The sequence below is a fragment of the Astatotilapia calliptera genome, chromosome 12 (assembly GCF_964374335.1).
Source record: "Astatotilapia calliptera chromosome 12, fAstCal68.1, whole genome shotgun sequence".
In the NCBI taxonomy this organism is placed as follows: domain Eukaryota; kingdom Metazoa; phylum Chordata; class Actinopteri; order Cichliformes; family Cichlidae; genus Astatotilapia; species Astatotilapia calliptera.
In genome coordinates, this window is record NC_137433.1 from 17778840 (window position 1) to 17799763 (window position 20924).

At 41.5% G+C, this 20924-nt stretch overlaps 1 protein-coding gene across 1 annotated transcript in view; it reads left to right on the forward strand.

The window, feature by feature from the left end:
- Positions 1-20924, forward strand: part of arb2a (ARB2 cotranscriptional regulator A) — a 164326-nt gene that overhangs the window by 41310 nt on the left and 102092 nt on the right. The window contains exon 7 of the mRNA XM_026188413.2: positions 18929-19144. Within this exon, the coding sequence (XP_026044198.2) occupies positions 18929-19144 (216 nt within the window). The remainder of the gene's footprint in view (positions 1-18928; positions 19145-20924) is intronic.

Sequence of the window (20924 nt, forward strand, 5' to 3'; positions counted from 1 at the left end):
CATACAGACACACAATGTTTCCCCGGATTAATGCTGTGGCTCTGAGGGACTAAAGGGAGATCGGGAGCTGAGGGCCTATGGAAGATGATTTTGTCATCAAAACACCCACCACTCCTCCCTGGAGGTGTCCTCAACTCTCAGATTTACTTGTTATCTTTTTCAGTTCTCGTGTTCTCCGGCCTATATCTGACACACCAAAAGCACGCGTACACCTGGCTGGTCTCCTTGCTTTCCTGTCCTAACTTCAGTATTCAGTACTACAGTATTGCTGTTGATTTTCAGGCTCAGTTAAACCTGTTTCTGGACTCTTTTTATGAGTTAATCTGTCAAATGCCAGTCTACTACTCACTACTATTGTCACTGTTAAAAAAATTAGTTGACTGTAAATTGGGGGGAAAATTTGCAAAATATGATTCATTAGCCTGATCTATCTACATTTACTGTACTTTATGTGACATGCCATAATGAGAGATGTGAACACTGTGGAACACTGATTCTGCTTAAAAAAGGTTTCCATGGTTAGTTTGACAGCTGACAGTATAGGCAGATACTCGAGGCTGCTGTATCAATATTGGTATCAGACATGAAAAAGTGGTTCTGAGCCATTGCTCAATTCACTGTCAATAAATGACAAGTGGGCAGGAATTTGGCCATATTAACTGTTGTTGCCTGTCTTTCTGTCTGTCTGTCAGTGAAATAATCACCCATCACACAATTCAATGAGCAACAAAACAAAAGTTCATCTTTTTTTATTATTTATTTATTTATTTATTTTTGCTTAGACTTGTTTACACAGTATTTGCTTCAGATCGCTAAAATCTGTGGTTTTGACAGTTATTTTCTTTCCCTAACCACCTTGTCTTTATTTGTTTCTTTATTTTCCTGCAATCCTGGGTGGAAATACATTGTGTGAAGTGTTTAATTCTCAGTGTGTGGTAATTTAAACCAAGTCACCACTTCTACTTGACACCTGGAGACCGTCCTTTGCGTCTTTAAATCTCTTACTCCGGTATTCCTGTTAACGTTAGTGAAACCCCCGTAGGGCTGCATCATAAGCAGATTGTAAGCGTGTATGTTTTTATTTTTTCCAAGGGTGTGATGCTAGGGCTGGGCAATTAATCAAATTTTATTTTCAATTACAATTTTGGCTTCCAGCAAAAACAAAATAGTCAGGATAAAATTATTACTGTTTTGTGTTCATTTTTGCTGCAAATCTATTGTTTGTTATAAATCAAGCACACCTCTTTCCTTTACACTGCCCCCCCCCCCCCCCCCCAAAAAAAAAGAAAGAAAAAAAAAAGCTTAAAGTCACTTACTGTTGAGTGCAGCTTACCTGCCTTAACCTGCCGTAGCTGCCTTACACGTCTCCTGAGGCATGTGCATCTGCTGCTGCTTGTGGGTTTCTCCATCCACGGTGGAGTCACAGGCACGGACTGGTGGATGCCTATTTGAGTCGACCTTTATGGTCAGAAAGCACAGTTCATTCCTCCCTACCGGACACTAGGGACACTATCTGCCACTCCCACCTCTTTTTTTACTGATTTATTTTAGTTTTGAATATATATATATCTATACATATACATACAAAAAGCACATTTTTAGGTTCAATAACTGGGTGATGTTTGCATTATAGACATTCCTCTTAAATAATCGTGTTTACAATATTGATCAGTAATATATTAATTATCATTTTGAGTATAATCTTTGAAGCCTTAAGTGGTGCACGAGTGAAAGGAAAGTGTCCCTTCCCTCATGAAATAGCAGGCTTTTGATTCTGGTAGCGCTGGTTCAAATCAAACTTATGGTCCACACAGGGTGGCAGTAATGCATCTGATTTGCTGGCTTCCAAGTGCCGTTACAGTCCAAAGAAGAATCATTTTGGCAGTGACAATTCAGTGAGAGAGAAACACTTTCCCCCTGTTGCAGCTTTTCCCTTTTAGATGTATAGCTAGGTCCATACGTTACTGGACATTTTTTGTTCTTTTGCCTCAGTACCACTACAGTGGGTTTTAATTTAAACAACCAATAAATTATGATGATTTTCAGCTATAATTTAAGCGGTTTTAACCAAAGTACTGCATTACAGCCATTTTTATATGCAGTCACACATTTTCTAAAGGTTTAAAAGTAATTCAACAGTTGACTGGCGACCAGTTTCATGGCCAAGTGTTGCCTTTCTAGTTATTTCAGGAAAAAAAAATTAAGCTGATAAAAGATCTGGAGTTTTGAACTTGCATTTGGTGAATGCTCACAGGAACTTTCAATATGAGGTCCAAAGAGATGTCTGTGTCATTATTCAGCCATCATTAAGCTGAACAGGTAAAATAAACTTATCAGAGAGATGGCAAAAACTGTAGGAGTGGCTATATATGAACTGTCTGGCACAGTCTTAAAAGGAAGTAATGCACTGGCCAGCTCAAAAACACCAAAATGCCTGGAAGCCAACAGAAGACAACTAAAGTGGAAGATTGCACAATTCTTTCTTGGTTTAGCCAAACCCTTCACAGTATCTAGTCAAGTCAAGAGGACTCTTGAGGAGGTAGGGTATCATTGTAAAAGTCTACAATCAAGAGACGCCTTTATGAATATAAACATAGGTGGTTTACAACAAGGTGCAAACTATTGGTTACACTCAAGATAAAGAAGAGCACATTAGACTTCGCCAGAACAAGAGTTCTGGGGTGGGGGGGAAGTATCTTTGGACAGATGAAACCGAAGAAGCAGTATGGAGAAGGAAAGAAACAGCTCATGATCCTAGGCATACAACAGCATCTGTTAATCATGATGGAGGCAATGTAATGCCACAGGCATGTATGACTGCCAATAGAACTGGTTCACTAGTGTTTATTGATGATGGGACTGCTGATAGAAGTAGCAGGATAAATTCTGATGTGAACATGGCTATACTGTCTGCTCAGATTCAGCTAAATGCTGCAAAACTGGTTGGAAAGCAAACAGTCCAAATGATGCAAAAAGTAATTTATGAGTGTTACATGACAAAGTGATTGAATATTATTAAGTGGCTAAATCAGTCAAATACAAAACTGGATGTAAAGAGAGGATGGTTGCAGTAAACATCAAACAGAACTTCTCAAGGGTGGAGATGCAGCATTTAATGATGTCCATGGGTTTCCATCCCATCAGGATTAAAAACAGTTCTTGTAAATACATTTGTGTGTTCTTGTCCAATAAATTCTGAGCTACAACATAAGTATTTAAACTCAGTATGGCAGACGACGTATGTAGGGCCTAGCAAATTACTTTATCTGTTATTAGCATTTAGGTTTTTACTGCAGAAATCAAGAATTTTAATAAATTAAGTTTTTGGGCTAGTCTCATGTCCTCTTTCTCCTCTTTCCCCTCTTTTCCATCGTTTCATCACCACACCTGAGAGTGGAGCGTCTGCCATGCCCAAGTTGACCACATGTTCGCAGGGTCAGCCAGAGTAGCTGGGTCAGAGCCAGCCTGCTGAGAGAGCCAGGGCCAGTGCAGGTCAGCATTTGGTTTGACCAACAGCAAGACCTGGAGTGCGTGCAGACTGAGATGGAGGTGGGGTTGGGACTGCAGAGCTTGTATCCTGCAGATTAGAGCGATACACCGTCTATACACACAGGATGGGCTTTTCAACATACCACTAACCCTGCCATGACTCCCTGAACTAGGGAAGTGTGTGTACGTGTTGCATTTGTGTCAGAATGAGGCATGCACCCTTTTATTTTTCTTTTTTAATGGGTAATGGCAGCATAAACTTTTCACCCCGCTTTCTCATGTGATCCGACTAAAACTGCAAACTGCATTCCACAGAAAACGCATGCGCCTTCCACCTGTGTGAATCTGTGTGTATGTGTTCCCAAATTAATAGCAATAAGAGCGGTGGACTGTGGATTACATCTAGTTCAGACAATTATTTTTCTACCAGTCAATTCAAGGTCAGTTTTACAAACCCATTTACTTCCCAGCAAATATGCTTCAGTGAAGTGTGTCTGAATGAAAGCACCATTTCAAAGATCTCAGTATACGTGTGATATTTTGTTGCTGTTGTTCTTACCTCACGTTTTTTTTTTTTTTTTGGGTTAATTTTTGGCGCTTGTAATTATCTGCGTCCTGTGTATTTTTCTGGAGTACCAGTAATGAAGAAGAAGCAGTGTTTATTGATTTTGTTGCTTTGCCTAATAACCCCGGCAAATGAATGAGGCCCAGTGTTAGAAAGATATTTTATAGGCAATACATGTGCATGTGTCTGTGCTTGTGTGTGCTCAGTCTTTAGCAGTGTGCCACATCTCAAGCCCCTTATTCTTGGATAATTGTGCTGCAAGTCCTCAAGCTCCCCTTTAGCCTGAAAACCAAGCTCATTGCGGCCCCCAAAGAGCCCCCCTACACGGCAGGGGAAAAAAAATCCCAAGTTGTCCTTGTGCATAAAAGTAGATTCTACTCTCCAACACCTTTTCAAATTAATATTTGTGATGGGCGCCATTCTGCCAGCCCCAGTTTCTGTTCCCCGCCTTTGTTCCTGCGTTTGATGTAATGGAGGCAAGGACAAAGAGGAGAGCAGGCAGAGTGTGTGAAAATGGTAGTTAAGTGGGCTTAAGGGTTCCTTCAGTACCTACTGAAAGGCCTGCACCCTGAATAGGACCCTCGCACTGCTAAGCTGTAGTGCAGTAAACAAGACAGGTCCAGCACAAAGGTGCGTCTCAAATGAGCACAGACACCCTCCTTCTCTTTTTCCTCACCCTGTCTCACCCTAACCTCCCACCCAACTCTGACATCTGGCCAATCCCAAGATCTGTCTGAGTCCTTAGTCATCCCCTCCTCTTTTATTCCCCCTCATTTTTCACACTCCTTCATATCTTTTCTCTTGTTCTTTAGTGTTTCTCTGCACTCTCTTTTTGGTATATGTGTGTTTGTATTTTGTTGTAGTGGTCCTGGCTGGAAAGCTTGCTCCCCCTAGCCAGTCTTGTCCCTAGTGCTTGGGCGGTTCGGCTCTTTTGTTTAGTTAATTGCAATGAGTATAATGTACTAGTCTCTCAGAGGTCCACGAAAGACAATTAGACAATCCCAAGAATTTAATGAGACACCACTAGCCCCAGTCCCCCTATCCTCTGCTTTGAGAAACACCCTGCTCTCCGTTGGCACTGACTGTGATGTAGTAAGGAGGGGGTTGTGATGCAGGTCTCCTCTCTGTGTCTGTTTGTGTGTTTACCAGATTGTTGGTCTGCCCATCAGAGAACTCACCAGAGAGAAAAGACCCAAGGAGATAAAATACAAAGAGAAAAAAAACAAAACAAAATAAAGAGAGATTTTAATTTTACGTTTATTTGGCACTTTTCCAGGCAGGCCTCTTACACTACGGGATTCTCTTGCTCGACAGGGAAGACTTCCCGGGAATATCTGTGTAATTATTAAGAGTGATTATCCTGTTCAGGCAGTGAAGGGACAGAGCACTTGACAGTGTCATCCCCAAAAGGAAGAGGGATGGCTGGAGGCCTGGGTGATGGACGAAACCCTGGGTGGCCTTTTTAAGGACTTCTCCCCACTTCTCTCTTTCATTATCAGTTGCTGTCTTTTTGTCTGTCTTTATTATTTCTCCCTTGGCATTCCCTTTCTCAGTCTTTCTATTATTTTTGTTATTTTTTTTCTCCTGTAATACATTCCATCATCAATGCTCAAGACCTCTCTGAATCATACCAAGATAAATCCTGCCTTAAAACAGAGGAAATATCCATAAGTGATTCATTATATCCCTCTTCACCCCGCATTGAGATTAATTAATGATATTGCTCTACTATTGTCAAGTGCTTGTAATTCACAACCTTAAAACCTACCTTTGTACAATGTCAAGGAAAGAGCTTTTTTTTCTCGTATTCCTTTTGTTTTCATCTCCTCTCCTCCTTTCTTCTTCTCATTCTGTCATTCCTTTTCTTTTTTTTCTCTTCCCGTCCCTGGCTAATCACGGTGTTACAACAAAAGACGGGGCTCCATTATTGCATGTGTCCATCCCAGAAGAAAGGAAATGAGAACGGGACAGAGGGTGGCCGTGCCCTGACATCGCACTATTAATCTTCCAGTAAAGCCTTGTCAGGCAGAAACGGACACAAATGGATCACTCCCATTAACTGGGAGAGTGTAGGTAAGGGCTTTAACAAGCGTTTACCAGAGTCCATTTTCTCACTAATGAAGAGGGGGAATACACGACCTCCCAGCCAAACCTGCCAGACCACACTTAAAGGTCTGGATGGAGGAGAAAAAGAGGGAGGAAGAGAGCCAGAAGAGGATAGAAGAAGAGAAAATGTGAGCATGGATAAAAAAAAGCTGTGCTCTCAGTGTTGACATGTTGTATCAACCATGGTGAGAGGTTAAGGCTGGGGCCGTAGCCTAAAAAGCCTCTGCCACTGGACAGCCATATTCTTGTGACGGAGAGCAATGAGTTCTGTTTTTTTGGCTTTTATTTCAGCGCTGACTATGATGTGGGCAGGGGGTCTTTTTCCATGCGGAACTGTAATATTTAAATTGGGGGAAAAACAGTAGTGATTTGCAAATCAAATAAACCTTATATTTCCTTGACAATTTGATGCCACCGGCTCCTTTTGATAAAGGTGACACTGGGCAATCAAAAGACTTGAACAGTTGTTTAAAGGTAACAGAAACACCTGATGGAACATATCACAACTAATTAGGTGAACTGAATGCATATTAGTATCATAAGTGGCTATCAAAAGAGCATGCTATCTTTACTTTGAAGTAAAGATAAAGAAATGCATGGGCAAATAGTTAGGTATAATGTTAGGGACAGTGTTTCTTTATTTTAAATATTAGATTTTACGCTTTTAGTCTTTATTATGATAGGAAAGCTGGGAGAAAGAGCAAAGGGAAGACAAGCAGTAAATTCACACGGGTCGCCCCCTCAACCCAGTGAGCTATATGGGCGCCCCAGGAATAATGTTTCTCAATGTGAATAATGTGGGGATTTCATCATTTACATTATCATTAAAAGATTTAGAGAGTATAGATAAGTTTCTACACAATCTACTACATCAAAAACAGGACTTTATTGTGGTTCTCTTTGTTCTTCAGATAGCACTGCATTAAAAGCTTTAATGTGGGTTTAGAACATTTTAAAACTACTGACAGTGTGTGCGTGCAACTTAAAATTGTAAATGAAATGTACTGTATATTGTATACTGTAGCTCAGTTAAATTGGGCTAATGCAAAGTGGAAAACTGTCAGCTGAGTTTGAAATTCTTTCGCAATAATGGTTTCCACATCCTCGAGGATAGAGAGGAGAGGAAGCGAGCTTGTTATCTGGGTACAGCCTTTTAGCAGCATCGTATGCGTAAGCCTTGCTTATTTCAGTAAGACGTTGCCAAACTATAATATAAAAATGATAAAGCAGGCTCTGCAGAATTGGACAGTATTTTTTCAAAGCTGCACCAATCGGTCTCCTCAGTTTTCAAGAACTTACAGTGTATCATTGAAAGAAAAGGTGTTGCAACACAGTGGTAAACATACCCCGATTGTATTTTATTCCTCATATTAGATTCTGAATTTAAATATATTTAGTCTTTGCTGTTTCTTTTTTTCGTTTTACCTGTGATAGATATTTACACTTAGGGGCACAAAGTTGACGCATTCTTCAACGCCTTAATTTTGGGAGGTCAGAGGGCCAAAACTGTAGGTATTATTTCATACCTTAAGGAATTTGCATTTATGTGTAATGTTTTAAACATGTGTCTGACACTCTCTGGAGCTTTCATGTCTAAGGAGGGAGCTCCATCCATACAGCCCTGAAACCTGCTGGCACGGTGGCACGGCTCTCTGGGATGTCTCAGCATCACAATGGCGCTTCCACAGGCTCGTGTGCAGTTTCGTATGAGTGTGTGTGTGTGTGTGTATATGTGTGCCGGATGTGGGTAGTATCTGTATGTGTGAGGATTTGCATGTTGAATTTCAAATGCACAATGTCCCTTTTCCCTTGACACGAGTTGGATGGGCAAGTGATGCTTTTTGAAAAGCCACATGATAATAAGAGATGTGCTGGAAATATATCAAGGATCAAGCTGCGGTGGCACAGTGTAATTCATCACCGCCCCTCCAGATGTCAAACTGTTTTAGTTTAAGTCAGCGAACATGCAAACAGATAATTAAATAATCACACAATTCCAGTAGCACAAAGTATTTGTTTCTAATGTATTTTTATTTATTTATCTTCTGAAACAGAGTTCATAAATGATGCCCCACGTCAGCATGAGAGCCATGTATAAAACCCTCTAGATGGATTAGTTGTCTATCAGATTGTTAAGGCTCGCTTCATAAATGCATTTAGTTGTTGTTTTCCTTTGTGTCAGGTAGCTGTTAACAAGGAGACAAGTTTCCCGGACCACAGCCAGATCAGTGGAACTAGTGTCATTAAGAGATATGGTGACACGCTGACCTCTGTGATACTAGAAAGTGAGGAAGAGAGGGAGAGGAAGAGAGGCACAGCCAGGCCCGTTTGTCTGTTATCAGTGACTTTGTGTTCCACGGGCTCCCAGGGGAAAGCATGAGACGAGAGGGAAGACTTCACCTTCCTCCTCCCAGACACCACTCCGCCCCGTCTTTCCTAGCACTCTCGCTCTCTGCAGCAGCCATCCCCTTCTGCCCCCCACACCCCAAACATTTTTAATTATATCTTCTCCCAAGTATTGCGGCTCAGTAACCAAGGAGCTGACATTGATGCATGTGCTGATAAATCCGCAAACACTGGAAACAAGATTAACAAAGATTTTGAGGAAAGGGTGACAGCTAATTTTGCGCAATGGTCGGTGCCTCATTCAAGAGTGATGTTTTTGATAGCGCAAGCCACGCCTGAGAATTCATGCTTGACGCAGGGAAGGGGGACTCAAACATAGTGTGAAGAGTTCCACGGCATTTGCACTTTAAAATTCTTCCTTTCTTCTTTCCTTTCTCGTTGTTTGTAGAAAAGACAGTACATTCGTGTTTGTTTGGGATTTCTTGTGGTCATTTTGTGGGTATTTACTGTATTCATGTGTGTGTCTGTGTGTGTGTGTACCTTCCTAATCAGTATGATCTAATCAGCAGTGTGAATTGTGGAATCGGTGACATGCCACTCCAGGCCCATGGTCCTTTCTCTGAACTGACTCTCAACACGCTGAGACACCGATACATACTCCTCTGAGAAAGATATCAGTCTGCCTCATCACCTATACGTGTACACACACACATACACGTGCGGGCACACACATGCGCGCACACACACACACACGCACCAGGAAAAAGGACGAGATAACAATCATACTTCGACAGCTGATTTCTTATTTTCTCATCGAGGAAGGCACATCGCCCTACCTCCTTCTTTTCTCTTTCTTCTCTCTGCAGCCAATTTCAGGTCTATACAGTAGAAACATTTTGCAGATTTCTTTTGTTCTTTTTTCATGCCTCTTCCCTTTTTTCCACCTCTTCATGTGATGCCTCCCTTCTCAGAATCGCCTCCCCTGTCTTCATCTGTAGGCAGCTGACAGCTTCTTTCACTTTTCTTTGTCAATTTCTCCCCTCTCTCTCTCTCTTTCTCTCACTCTCACCGTCTCCCTAGCTCTCTTTTTCATCTGCCCCCCCACCCCCCACACCCCCCATCTGCTTTCGCTTTTGTTTGCCTAGCCCCTATCCCGTCCCAACTTAAAGATGAGGAATGTGGTGTGACCCTGACCTCCATCGGCCCTGTAACCACCTCCGACCCCTTCAGGTGACCTTCGGTCACTGTTTTGACAGCTTGATTAATTACCCAGTGTTATGATTTATGAGAAAAGCTGTATGTAAAAATAATAGACAACAGGTGGTCTTAAAAAAAAGTAGTAGAGTTGAAAGGGCTTCTAGTAAGGATTGTGGTGGCGGTGGGGTTGAGGGTGGTCTGTGTGTGAGAAAGCTCTGAGGAGAAAGGGGATTTTTTTGATTTTCTATAGTTAATTGCTTTCAACCGCTTCTGAAGGTTGCGTCAGGTTAATGTACGGTTTACTTTGTTACCACAGCATGTATATCTCCGTGTGTATTTGGCTGTGTGGTGAGAGGATAACGGGGATTGCGTAGCTCCATGTGTGTGCTGTGAAGCATAAACCCTGCCATGTGGTAATGACACCATGGAAAATGTGCTGGAACACAGATATAGATGCATACACACACACGCACGCTCACAGATATGCTATATTCTCTGCAACCGCTTCTCTAGGTTACATGCTGTGAAAATAAGCAGAGTAAATGGCAGGACAGGCCAGCCATAGTGTTTACCCTTCACACTTCAAATACAGCTTGTGATTGGCTGTAGCGACCTCCCGTGACTCCTGGACCTGTGGTGCAGCTCCACTTAGAGAGAGGTCAGACTTTTGAGCGGTTGGAGTGTGTCACTATAGTTGTGGGTCCGTGTGCTAATACTGTGGCCTTTATTGCTGATGGGTACCCTGTTATAATCCACGGCGTACAATATCACCGCAAATAGAAATGAATATTTTACACATATAGAATTGAAAATTTAATCCCACGAAAGGTCACACTTAATATGAAATAGCTAACACAGCTCACATAGCAACATCGCCAGGACCTCCAGTTCTCTCTGCAGCTCTTCTTTGGCCTTTTACTAGATCACAGTAAGAGTCCAGGGGTGTCTGGAATGTTCTCCGACCTTTGACCCACCAAGATCATAGTGGTTCTCTGATGTTCAGTGAGATTGCTATTAGTAAGTCTCACACTGCTGATTATTGGTATGTGACACCTAGTGAAGGACTCTTACACATTTTTTCAAAACCGCTGATCAGTCAAAATCTGAATTCAGGGTCGAATATTTTGCTGTTACATGATTTGCAGGTGACCCTGATAAGGATAAAGGGGAAGAATATAGTTTGATGGATGATTTGCATGTGTTTGTGTAAAGGCTGTGTGCCTAGCTCTGTGCATGCACATGCGTGCATACATGTGTTACATGTGTCTAAAATGTTTAGATCTGTCCTGCCATTGACCCCAGCTGGCTCAGTCTGTACATATGGCCATGCGTCTCGCACCCACTGCGTGTGTGTTCATGTATCAACTACCTGTCCAGATGGTAAAGTAGAAACATTCACTGACAGTGCGTGTCTTTTGGAATTCACATGGCTGGGGAATTTCTTTACTTTAGTTAAACTGAAAGACAGAAATTGATGTTTCATTGTAATCGCAGATTGTTCGGGTAGTTTTTTGTACTTTTTATAAGCATCAGGATTATAAACATCTCTGTTTAATTTGTCATTACATTCTTTCCTTTGGCTTTCTTCTTTTTATTGTTAGTGGCCTTCAGGACAATAACTTCAGGGTTGCTCCAGGGACACTTCCACTCCTCCTGTCTTCTGTTTTTGTAGCCTCACAGCTCTTCCCGCTATCCTCACCTCTCCCCCTGATTTATACATTAAATAGTTAGGTGGGTGGAAAGGGAGGCACCTATCATTCCATGATCTATATCTCTCTGTGCCCTCATTAAAAATACATGTGTATGCTTAGGGGAGACAATATAGAATATATAAATCAAAATGCTAACAGCATCAGAGTAAGCCTGCTGTATTTATTTCCCCATAGCTTTCCCGCTGCGGGTTGAGGACTCTTCCTGCTTACTGCATTTCCTTTTCAGTGGCAAACACATGTGTGTTGGTCTAATCTTAACAGATTCTGGAAATATTAATTTCTGTTGCAGCTGGTTTAACATTTAAAGTAGCAGAGATTGCAAAAACTCTTTTCGTTATTATAGATTATATTTTTATTGTCAAGTAAACAAATAAACCAAAATTAAATCAAACTTTTCAAAAGCATAGTCATTATCACATCTAGTGAGATGGTCTCGGTGAATTTACATGCTATCAGTGTCTTGACCAATGGCGTGCTCTTCTTTAGAGAAAGAAGAAGAAAAAAAAGGGAAAAAGTTGACAAATGACTTGTGTAACATTTACTTGCACAATCGATAGCTCTGACAATTTCCACCTGGACGGTGATTAATGCTACATCCACCCCCAATCTAGCAACCCCCACCCCCAACTCTACACCTCCTTCTGCGTGTCGTGCTGAGAGCAGATGAAGCAGGCCTCTGAAATCTGTGTGTGTGTGTGTTTTATGTGTCAGAGTTTCTGCCTAGCCATTCCGATGTTTGATCAACCATTGAGCATGGATATTGGCTGGATAAATTCAGATTGAGTGTGGTAAATAACCGACACATAAACCGGCTTTTCAGCGAGTGAGTTACCCAACAGTTTCTGCGTGTTTTTATATCTGTTCTTTCACAAAGGTGCTGAAAATAGTCGGGTCGGGAGGAACGAGACAGGAAGAGTGAAACGGAGAGAAAGAAATGTAAATTTGAGCATAAAAAGAAGCAAAGGCATGAGGGATCAGAAGCTGCACTATTCTCTTCACTTCCTCCACCCCACTGCTCCACTTTGAACTCATTTATAAATATTCAATTCCACATATAAACAATATCCAAATGAACCCAGACATCCAAGCCAAGGTTAAAAACCCTGCTGCTTATTACAGACACTACTACTTGACTAGCTCAAAAGGTTAGCTTCTTATTCTGACCTAAACTATTTGTGCTCATTAAGATCAAGAAAAAGATAATCATTACCACAGACTTATTTACTTTGGCTGAATTAGTGTACGACTACATTAGCAGAAGCGAGTCTTTGAACTTGAAGTGAAAAGTTGAATTTAGGGAAACTTAATTAAATGTGTACTCTTTTTATGAGAGGAGAAACCCATGCAGTAGGTGATTTGTTCAAAATTAACTCGGGAGGGCAGATGGTGAGATGAAGCTCCAGTTTGTCTTACTTTTTCTGTACACATTTATGTGTGCTGTTCACTTGATTTCTTAAACATGCACGGATGTGGGCTTAAACAGATGATCTAAGAAGAAGCAAGTCAAACACTAAATCATATTTATTTCTTGTAATTTAGGTAACTTTAGGTCAATGACATCTTAACAACCTGTGACACAATTTTTCTACTACCGTTCTGCTTGGCCTTTTTTAGAAAGACCCTATAAAATAATATTTAAGGACATTAGGTCTCCCCAGCAAACGCTTACATGACGGTCTGGTTATCTCGTCTAATCAAGAGCTTGATTGATTTCGGCTGACAAGCTGATGACAATCCCGTCTCATCCCCTCTCACATCCCCTCTAAGATCCACATGTTTTCATAGCCCCTGTGGTACAGTAAGTGCTCTCCCACCCTTCTGTTCTCAGAAAAAAAACTATAGCTGTGTGATTTGTGGGTATGGGGAGGGGTGGGCTGGGGGTCTCAGACGGGTGCTGTGTTAAATGAGAAAGGGGCACCGTGACTTAATCTGACAGTACTGTGCGAAGTGTGTGGTATCTCGACCTCAGGGAGAGGGGGAGTGGGAAAAGCGAGAGAGAAAAAAAACGAGGGGATCCAATGGATAAAGAGGCCCTGCATGCAAAGCTTGTGCACGTAGAGACTGAGACAGACAAGGTCACGCAGAGCAGGGTGGCCCTGACAGAGAGGTAGAGCAAACGACTGCGTACTTGTTATTACCATCTCGCTCAGCTGCTGTGTACCTCTTCATTGAGAAACTGTTCATTTTTCTCTGTCTTCATCCTTCCAAAAAGCTGTTTTTTCACATGTTTGTCAGCCACTCCAGCCGCTAGTAAGTGAAATGTGAACGGATTGTGATACCAAAGATTTGCTTATGCTTATTTTCCAACTTATCCTTTCACCTCAGTCAGCCTGTTACACTCAAACCTGACTGTGGCCTGCAGTCATCCCTCCCCTTGTTCTCATCTCATTGGGTATGCCACGCTGGTTGACCCTTTCGCTCTTGTCAGTCAAGCCACAGTAGCGAATCGGGGGGCTGCATATTGCTGGAACAAGGAAGTGGAGAGAAGGCTGTTGAGCCACTTGATTGTAAGAGCCCTGATCCTAACAGCCACCTGACAGAAAACGAATAATGTAAGCTGCCTAAGGGCCAATTTCGCTGGACTCCATAGATTGCAGACTGATTCTTGAGATGTAATTTGCATGCACACGCACACATCAGTGCATTAATATACAAGTGCAACAGGAAGAAGAACATTTATTTGCTCCTGTTCACCAAACAATACACCTACAACACATAGACCCTCCAATTCACACAACCATACCATCCACTTTCCCTCACTGCATGCACCCATGACCGCTATCAGCCATGCTTTGTACCTGTCAAGTGCTGTCCTTTTCCTTGTGCCCAGAGCCCTGCTCACTACATGAGAGCTCTCACATCAAAGCTTCGTGGAGCCCCACACGCACAGATGAAACACCCTCTCATTCCAGCCGCCTCTGTCCCCGCTCCTGCACATTAGACACATTTCATTTCATTACAACGCCACTGGAAAAATAGAGGTGCCGCTGTCTTAAAGGGACACCTTATTTACTCTCACTCGCGCTCGCCCACATGTCGACACGCACGCACGCACACACACAAACACTATCCACTTTCTTTTTAAATAATGTGACTAGAGGGAAAGAGTGGACAGGAGGCACGACTATTTTTCTATAGAGGCATCATAAGATGCTATTGGATAATATTTCATCAGGAATTACAATCACATCCTCTACACACACACACACACACACACACACACACACACACACACACACACACACACACACACACACACACACACACACACACACATATATATATCTATATCTATATATATATGATAGATGTATTGATTTTACTTTTATATTATTATTACTTATTCTTAATACCTTGCACACGAAACTGAGGGGTTTTTTTGCATTTAAAGCATTGCTTTGTTTGATGAGATGATGGAGGTTTCATCATGATGATGAGTCGAGCCCTGGTTTCCGTAGCAGCGGCAGCCTTTGTTGTGCTATCTGGTGTGGGACAGGCCGACAAAGGAGAGCTAAGGAGCATCCAGAGCGAGGTGATGAGGTCGGGGTGCCCCCCCTCTCACAGGGGTCGGGGTGATCCTCTTGACCGCTGGCCCCAGGGCAGGGGCTCAGTGTGGTGGTGGCACAGGGGCACCTGCGGGGCATGGGAAGAGACTTAGGCTGCATACTACAGCAGAAAGGCAAGACTGACCGAATTCTAGAGGAGCGTACGAGTCTCTGTCTGTTTTCTTCGAGACAGTGTGTGCTCGTGTAGGACAAAGGGAGTGACCTAGTGTTAGCAATGTGTGTGAGAGAGATTTAGTGATAAAAAGGCAGGGTGACCCAACGTTTGGCAATGTGCATTTGTGTAAGATTCACACTTTGACAGCACATCACAATACAAAGATCAGTTTTTCCACGGCCGGGTGTTGTGTGAATGATGGGGAGTAGTTGGACTTAGCGGTAGCTAAGAAGCTGCGAAAAGACAGAAAGACATATCTCCATATATTTGGTTTTCACAAAAAAAAGCTGCACACATTTAGATGATACACAGCTTTTTATGAAAAACTTATCCTGTGATACATGAGGACATCATTGATACTCTGCTTTTTAATTTGAATACCCTATTTTTCTTACAAAACATGTATTTTCTAGGGAAGTGAATTTATTATACCCAGTCGTGGGGTCGCAGTAATTAGTTGTATCTGGAAGTTAAAGAAAGAAAAGAAGTAGAATCAAACCTAAAATTAATTCTATTAAAGTAAAATAAGCACAAAAAAATCTACTTGTCCTCTCCACCCGCAGAGCTCAGAGTCATATATTTTGTTGATGGAGACAACAATAAGAGGAGGAAATGACTGGACAGGGAAAGCACTGTTGCCCTGACATCAAAGCAGACCTCTTAGTGTTCAAATGAATGATGGTTTCCGACATAGAGGTGAACTTGGCGGCCCAGCTCCTCCAGACTAAGAACGCCAACGACACTGGTCGCCTTTACAGCAATGTTCTTCTGGGTGACTGGCCAACTGAAAGGGGTTAGTAATGTTAGGTTGGGTAGGTGTTGTTACCTCTCCAAAGCAAAGGCTACAGGGCACTCGGGGTTACCATAAGGACACTAAAGGCTCAGAACTGGGCTACTTGAGGTTGACATTTGTGTGTTTAAGTCTGGGGAGCATTATTGACCAGTAAGAGTTGGGGTAAGAGCACTGAAGACTAAAAAGGGTTATAAGCCATAGGGCTACCATTAGAACACGTGCGCCACTGTTGCTAAACCATTAACTTTTGGCCTTGTGAACTGGGATTTAGGTAAGAGAAAAATGGGCAGCCCCATTGGACTCATGTTGTTTTATACACTTCAAATGTTATATATCTTTCAGTCTACATTTGTATTCTTCTCCTTCAGCCTTGTTATACTTTATAAGAGACACCTGTTAACCATCATCCAGTCTAATCCAATAACACTGCCATAAACGTTAAAGTTTACAGAGCTTGCACATTCTCGGTTGTATTTTAAAGATGATAATATGATAAAGATTGATCTTTTTATTTCATGTATATTGTTCAGATTCTATTAGGTGAGTTTGATGTACTGCAGTGTATTACCCTGAAAATTGTTCATAATATAATTAGTATTAGTTTTTAGTAATGAAATTGCTCCCATAGGCTGAACTGGTCTTGTCAGTTATTTTATCAGACTACCACCAGTGGGCAGTGGCACAAAGCTGGTGTCTATCGGCCTAGAGTACATCTCTCTGCTTCTCCTTCCTTCTCTGTCTATTTCGGTCTTATCCTTTTATAATCCATCTGTATATCTCTCTGTCTTCACTGCTCTCTTTTACCCTCACCGGCTTCTGTTGTTTTTTTCATCTGGTAATTCATCTGCTTGAATGTTCTGGTCTGTCTAAACTTCTTGCGTGCAGATGTCTCTGTGATGTCTGAAGCCTAAATTTAATCTTGCTAATAGAAACTCATTTATTACCTCTTAAACTTTACTCATGCTGTACATGCATATACGCACACATAGAAAGTGATTAAATACAGATTTGGAAGCATCATCTATATATTTTTTTTAATATAAACCACTTCCTACATTAATGTCAGACTTGTTATGCCTTGTAGTAAAAAGCAAAACTGAACTGAAGTATGTACCGTAGAAGAAAATTTATTTAAATTTATCTAAACATATTTATTGTGGTGTTTAAAATGTAAAAGCTAATAAGTTTAAAAATGTATATACATAATATATAATAATTAATTATTTAATAATGTCTGGCTTTCTTCACACAATGTTTTTTCTATTAAAAATATGTATAGAAGAGAAGAACCTTTGAATTTGAATAAGAGTGAGCGTAAGATTAATTTTAATAATCAGAAGACGTGAGAAAGTGTCAGTCGCCATTGTCAACACATGGTAAGTGCTAAGGGAAAGGGTGTGTGGCAGGTTTGATGTCAATATGCACAGGAGGGACACACACATGCTGCGTCAACAAAAGACATGCACATTGCAATAACACTTATTAAGGAATAGACGACATGTCGCTGTGAGGAGGCAGTGTGTGTGACGGCGATTTGTGGGGAAGCCCGGTGAAGTTGCCTCTCTTAGAACTCCTAAAGGTCTTTTTGTCACACACATATCTTTCGTGTCCCACAGTTTAGTGTTCATGTCTGTATTGGTGTGGAGTTAGAAAGTCCTGCACCCATAAGTTTAGGCCTTGGGGTGGGTGTGCGTGTGTGTGTGTGTTCACAATGGGGGTTGTGTGTGAAAAGCCAGCCCAAAGTGAAACAGGAATCCATCCATTTCCTGCTTTAGTTTCAGAGTGCTTAGGACAATAAACACAGTTAATTAAAATGGCTTCAAAGTTGAAGAAGTCACTAGGCTACAAAAAAAAACTTCCTTTCCTCTACAGTGTGCATATAGCAGCACATCCCTTCTGTTATTCTCTTTTTTAATAACTACATAGGCTCTTTCTTCTCCTTTTCCCAGTCTTTTTAAGCCCTTACTATTGTGGCATTTTATGTAAATCAAATATTTTCTTTTCACGTGAAAACCGTAATTCTTTCTTAAGGTTTTTTTTCTTAATGCAACTTTTATCTGCGGTGCTGCCTGCAGAAGTTTCAAGTCATATTTACATTTGTAGCTAAGCCTTTCACTGAGTGATGGTAGGATCGATTGGGTCTGATATTAAGTGACACATGGCCTTTGGAGTCACTAAATGCTACTCACTTACTGAAACCACCATCACTGAATTCCAATCCCCTAGTTACTCCTCAGGCTTGTCCCTGCAGTGACATTCTCTCCTCTATCTCTTTCGCTGCCATTTCTTTCAGTCTGGATTTGCATCTTTTCACCGAGTCATGTCACAATCTGTGTCTTTTAAGTGTCGTGTTGGTATTATTTGCTCATAAAGATCCACTGCTGGGCTCTTTGTTAAAGACTACGAACCACTACCAGACCAAGATTACACAGGAATGTTTGTGAGCTTCTTTTTCTTGTGGTTTACTCTGCATTGTTACATTTATATTGCTGTTTACTTACCTAGTCGGCCTGACAAAGGGACTATCAGATTTTTCTCAAGAAAAAAACGAAAAGAAAAGAAACATGTTCTAAAAAGCATTAAATTCTCATCACTTTTAAATTCAGTTCATAATTGTATCATGGAGACAAAACAAAACTAAATAACCGAAACACCTCAACATATTGGAAACTAAAAATCTGGAAAAAGAGGAAACAAAAATCTGCACCCCTATCACACATATGTTTCTGTATATACATGTCTACAAAGATGCATCTATTTATTGATATATTATAGAAATAAATGCAGATTAAAGGTTATCGCCTCTATTTGTATTTCTATTTTTTCTTTTACAAATATTTTATTTTAAAAAGGTTTACGTAAATCGGAAATAGTCAAATACCATATAGTTATAGTGTTAATGGATAAAATATCCAACACTTTTAACACTTTAAGGTAACTATCTCACGATGCTCGTGCCTTGGATTTAACACACAAATGTATGTTTCCTATTTGTTTTAGGAGGGCTATGGCGTGATGGTGCTCAACCCCAATGAGAACTATTTGGAAGTGGAAAAACCGACAAAGTCTCCCCTGCCCTCTCCGACGGAGACCTCCGACGAACCTGCTGAAAAGAGGGAGCGCAAAGACGATAAAGAGGGGAAAAAGAAGAAGGAATTTTATGAGAAATACCGTAACCCACAAAGAGAGACTGAGACAGAACGGATTCTTATACGAGTAAGTCCAAAAAAGGGAACGATGAAGATATGGAGAGAGGAAAGAGAAGGAAGGCAGGAAGGAAGTGTTTGCAGAGCCAGGGCTAGAGGAAAAGATGATAGATGCTGATGAAATGTAGACATGATGGTGGAGGTGGACAGAGTGACAGTTCTAGGGTCGTAGGAGGAGGTAGGAGGCAAGACATAGGTGAGAAAATGGATAGCAGGAATTTGGCTAAGTTTCGAAAGACAAATGTGGCAAGGGGGAGCGGGGAGGAGGAAGCTAGCTAAGGAAGTGAGGGAAGGATATGTTAGGTAACAAGGGATGAAGGGAGGATGGAAGGCAGAGGGAGAAAGAGAGGCTCTTGTGTGGTCAGCCTGTGTGTGAAGAGGTTGGCTGTTCTCCAGTCGCCTCTCAGTGAGCAAGTGTTAACCACATGGCTACCTCCCTTTCTCCTTCTTCCTCCCCCTCTTCCCCTCACTTTTTTTCCCCTCTCAGATGGTGGGCTGGTCAGTGCAGCTCTGGCCCTTCACTCTTGTTGACCGCTGGGATTATTATCTCCCTAACACACACTGTGCAAACACACTGCAACATTCTTATCGTGCAACACTGACTGTGCACCCCTTAATCATACATATACGCATATGCATACACATACAAATACACATAAACACACACATGCTCATATGCAGCACTCAAGGCGCCTAGCTTGGCCAGTTTACCTTGTGGTCAAACAAAGGAAGTGACCCATTGCATAAAGCTTCTGATGTCTTCTGTTTGACCCCTGCTGACAAATTTAATATTCATTGGCCACTTGAACAGGGTCCAGCCCAATTATCTTTTTCTTTTTTTTGTCATTCGTCCCTCACTTCCTTTTGTCATTGCGTAAAATCTTAAAAATTAAGATCATGCTCCATGGCTGGGTCTCATATAGGCAAAGCACCCTCACTGATTATATGAGTCTTCATTTGGTTGATGGCAGTAGCATCGCAGCAATGGATGTACATTTGTGTATGTGGGTGGTGTTTGTACATGTGTGTAAGTGTATGTGCATGTGTCTGCGTGTGAAAGACGTCACTCTCTGGTGTCTGACAAGAGTTAGGGCTGCTGTGGGACTAGCGGGCGGTGTGTGAGCTGTCATCTCAGGCTTCTTTTTCTCACCCCCCACCCTTCCAGCAGTACCTTTATACACGCTGTAATAAGGTATAATTAGCTGCTGTCCTCTCTTACTCTATCAGATTTTGCATGTGTGCTGCTTTCCTCATCATACAAGCGGTGAACTCACTCACTGACATGAAGATCTTTGTAAATGATCCATCGTGTCATTTCTAATAATGGTGCCAAACAAACTCGCATCTGCTGTCAGCTCTATATTGATTTATTTTATAGCTGTACACCACGTGTATCTGCTGAGGCTTGAATGATTTTCATATCATGAACTGATCTCTTGCTTTTGCCATTTCAATTTTTTTGTATCTACTTGTATGTATCTTCTTTTTCTGTTGTCATCCTCTTGCCTGGGATCTTTACCGCTAAGTAATGTTAGCAGAGTTAGATCAAAACTACACTCCCAACTTAGTTTTCCTTTTACTACAAGTAAGCTGCAGTATTATTTCTGTGTCTTTATATTCAGCTTTGCTTGCTTACCCAGTGATGCATGCTGGCCACAGTCAGATATATTGAGGGGAGGCAGTATGAAGCAGTGGACAGTCTTCACATTCCCCATCCCAACAAGATGAAAGCAAGGACAGACGACATAATTAATGACCGAAAAGAAGGAAAAGAAAACCTTCCATTTAAA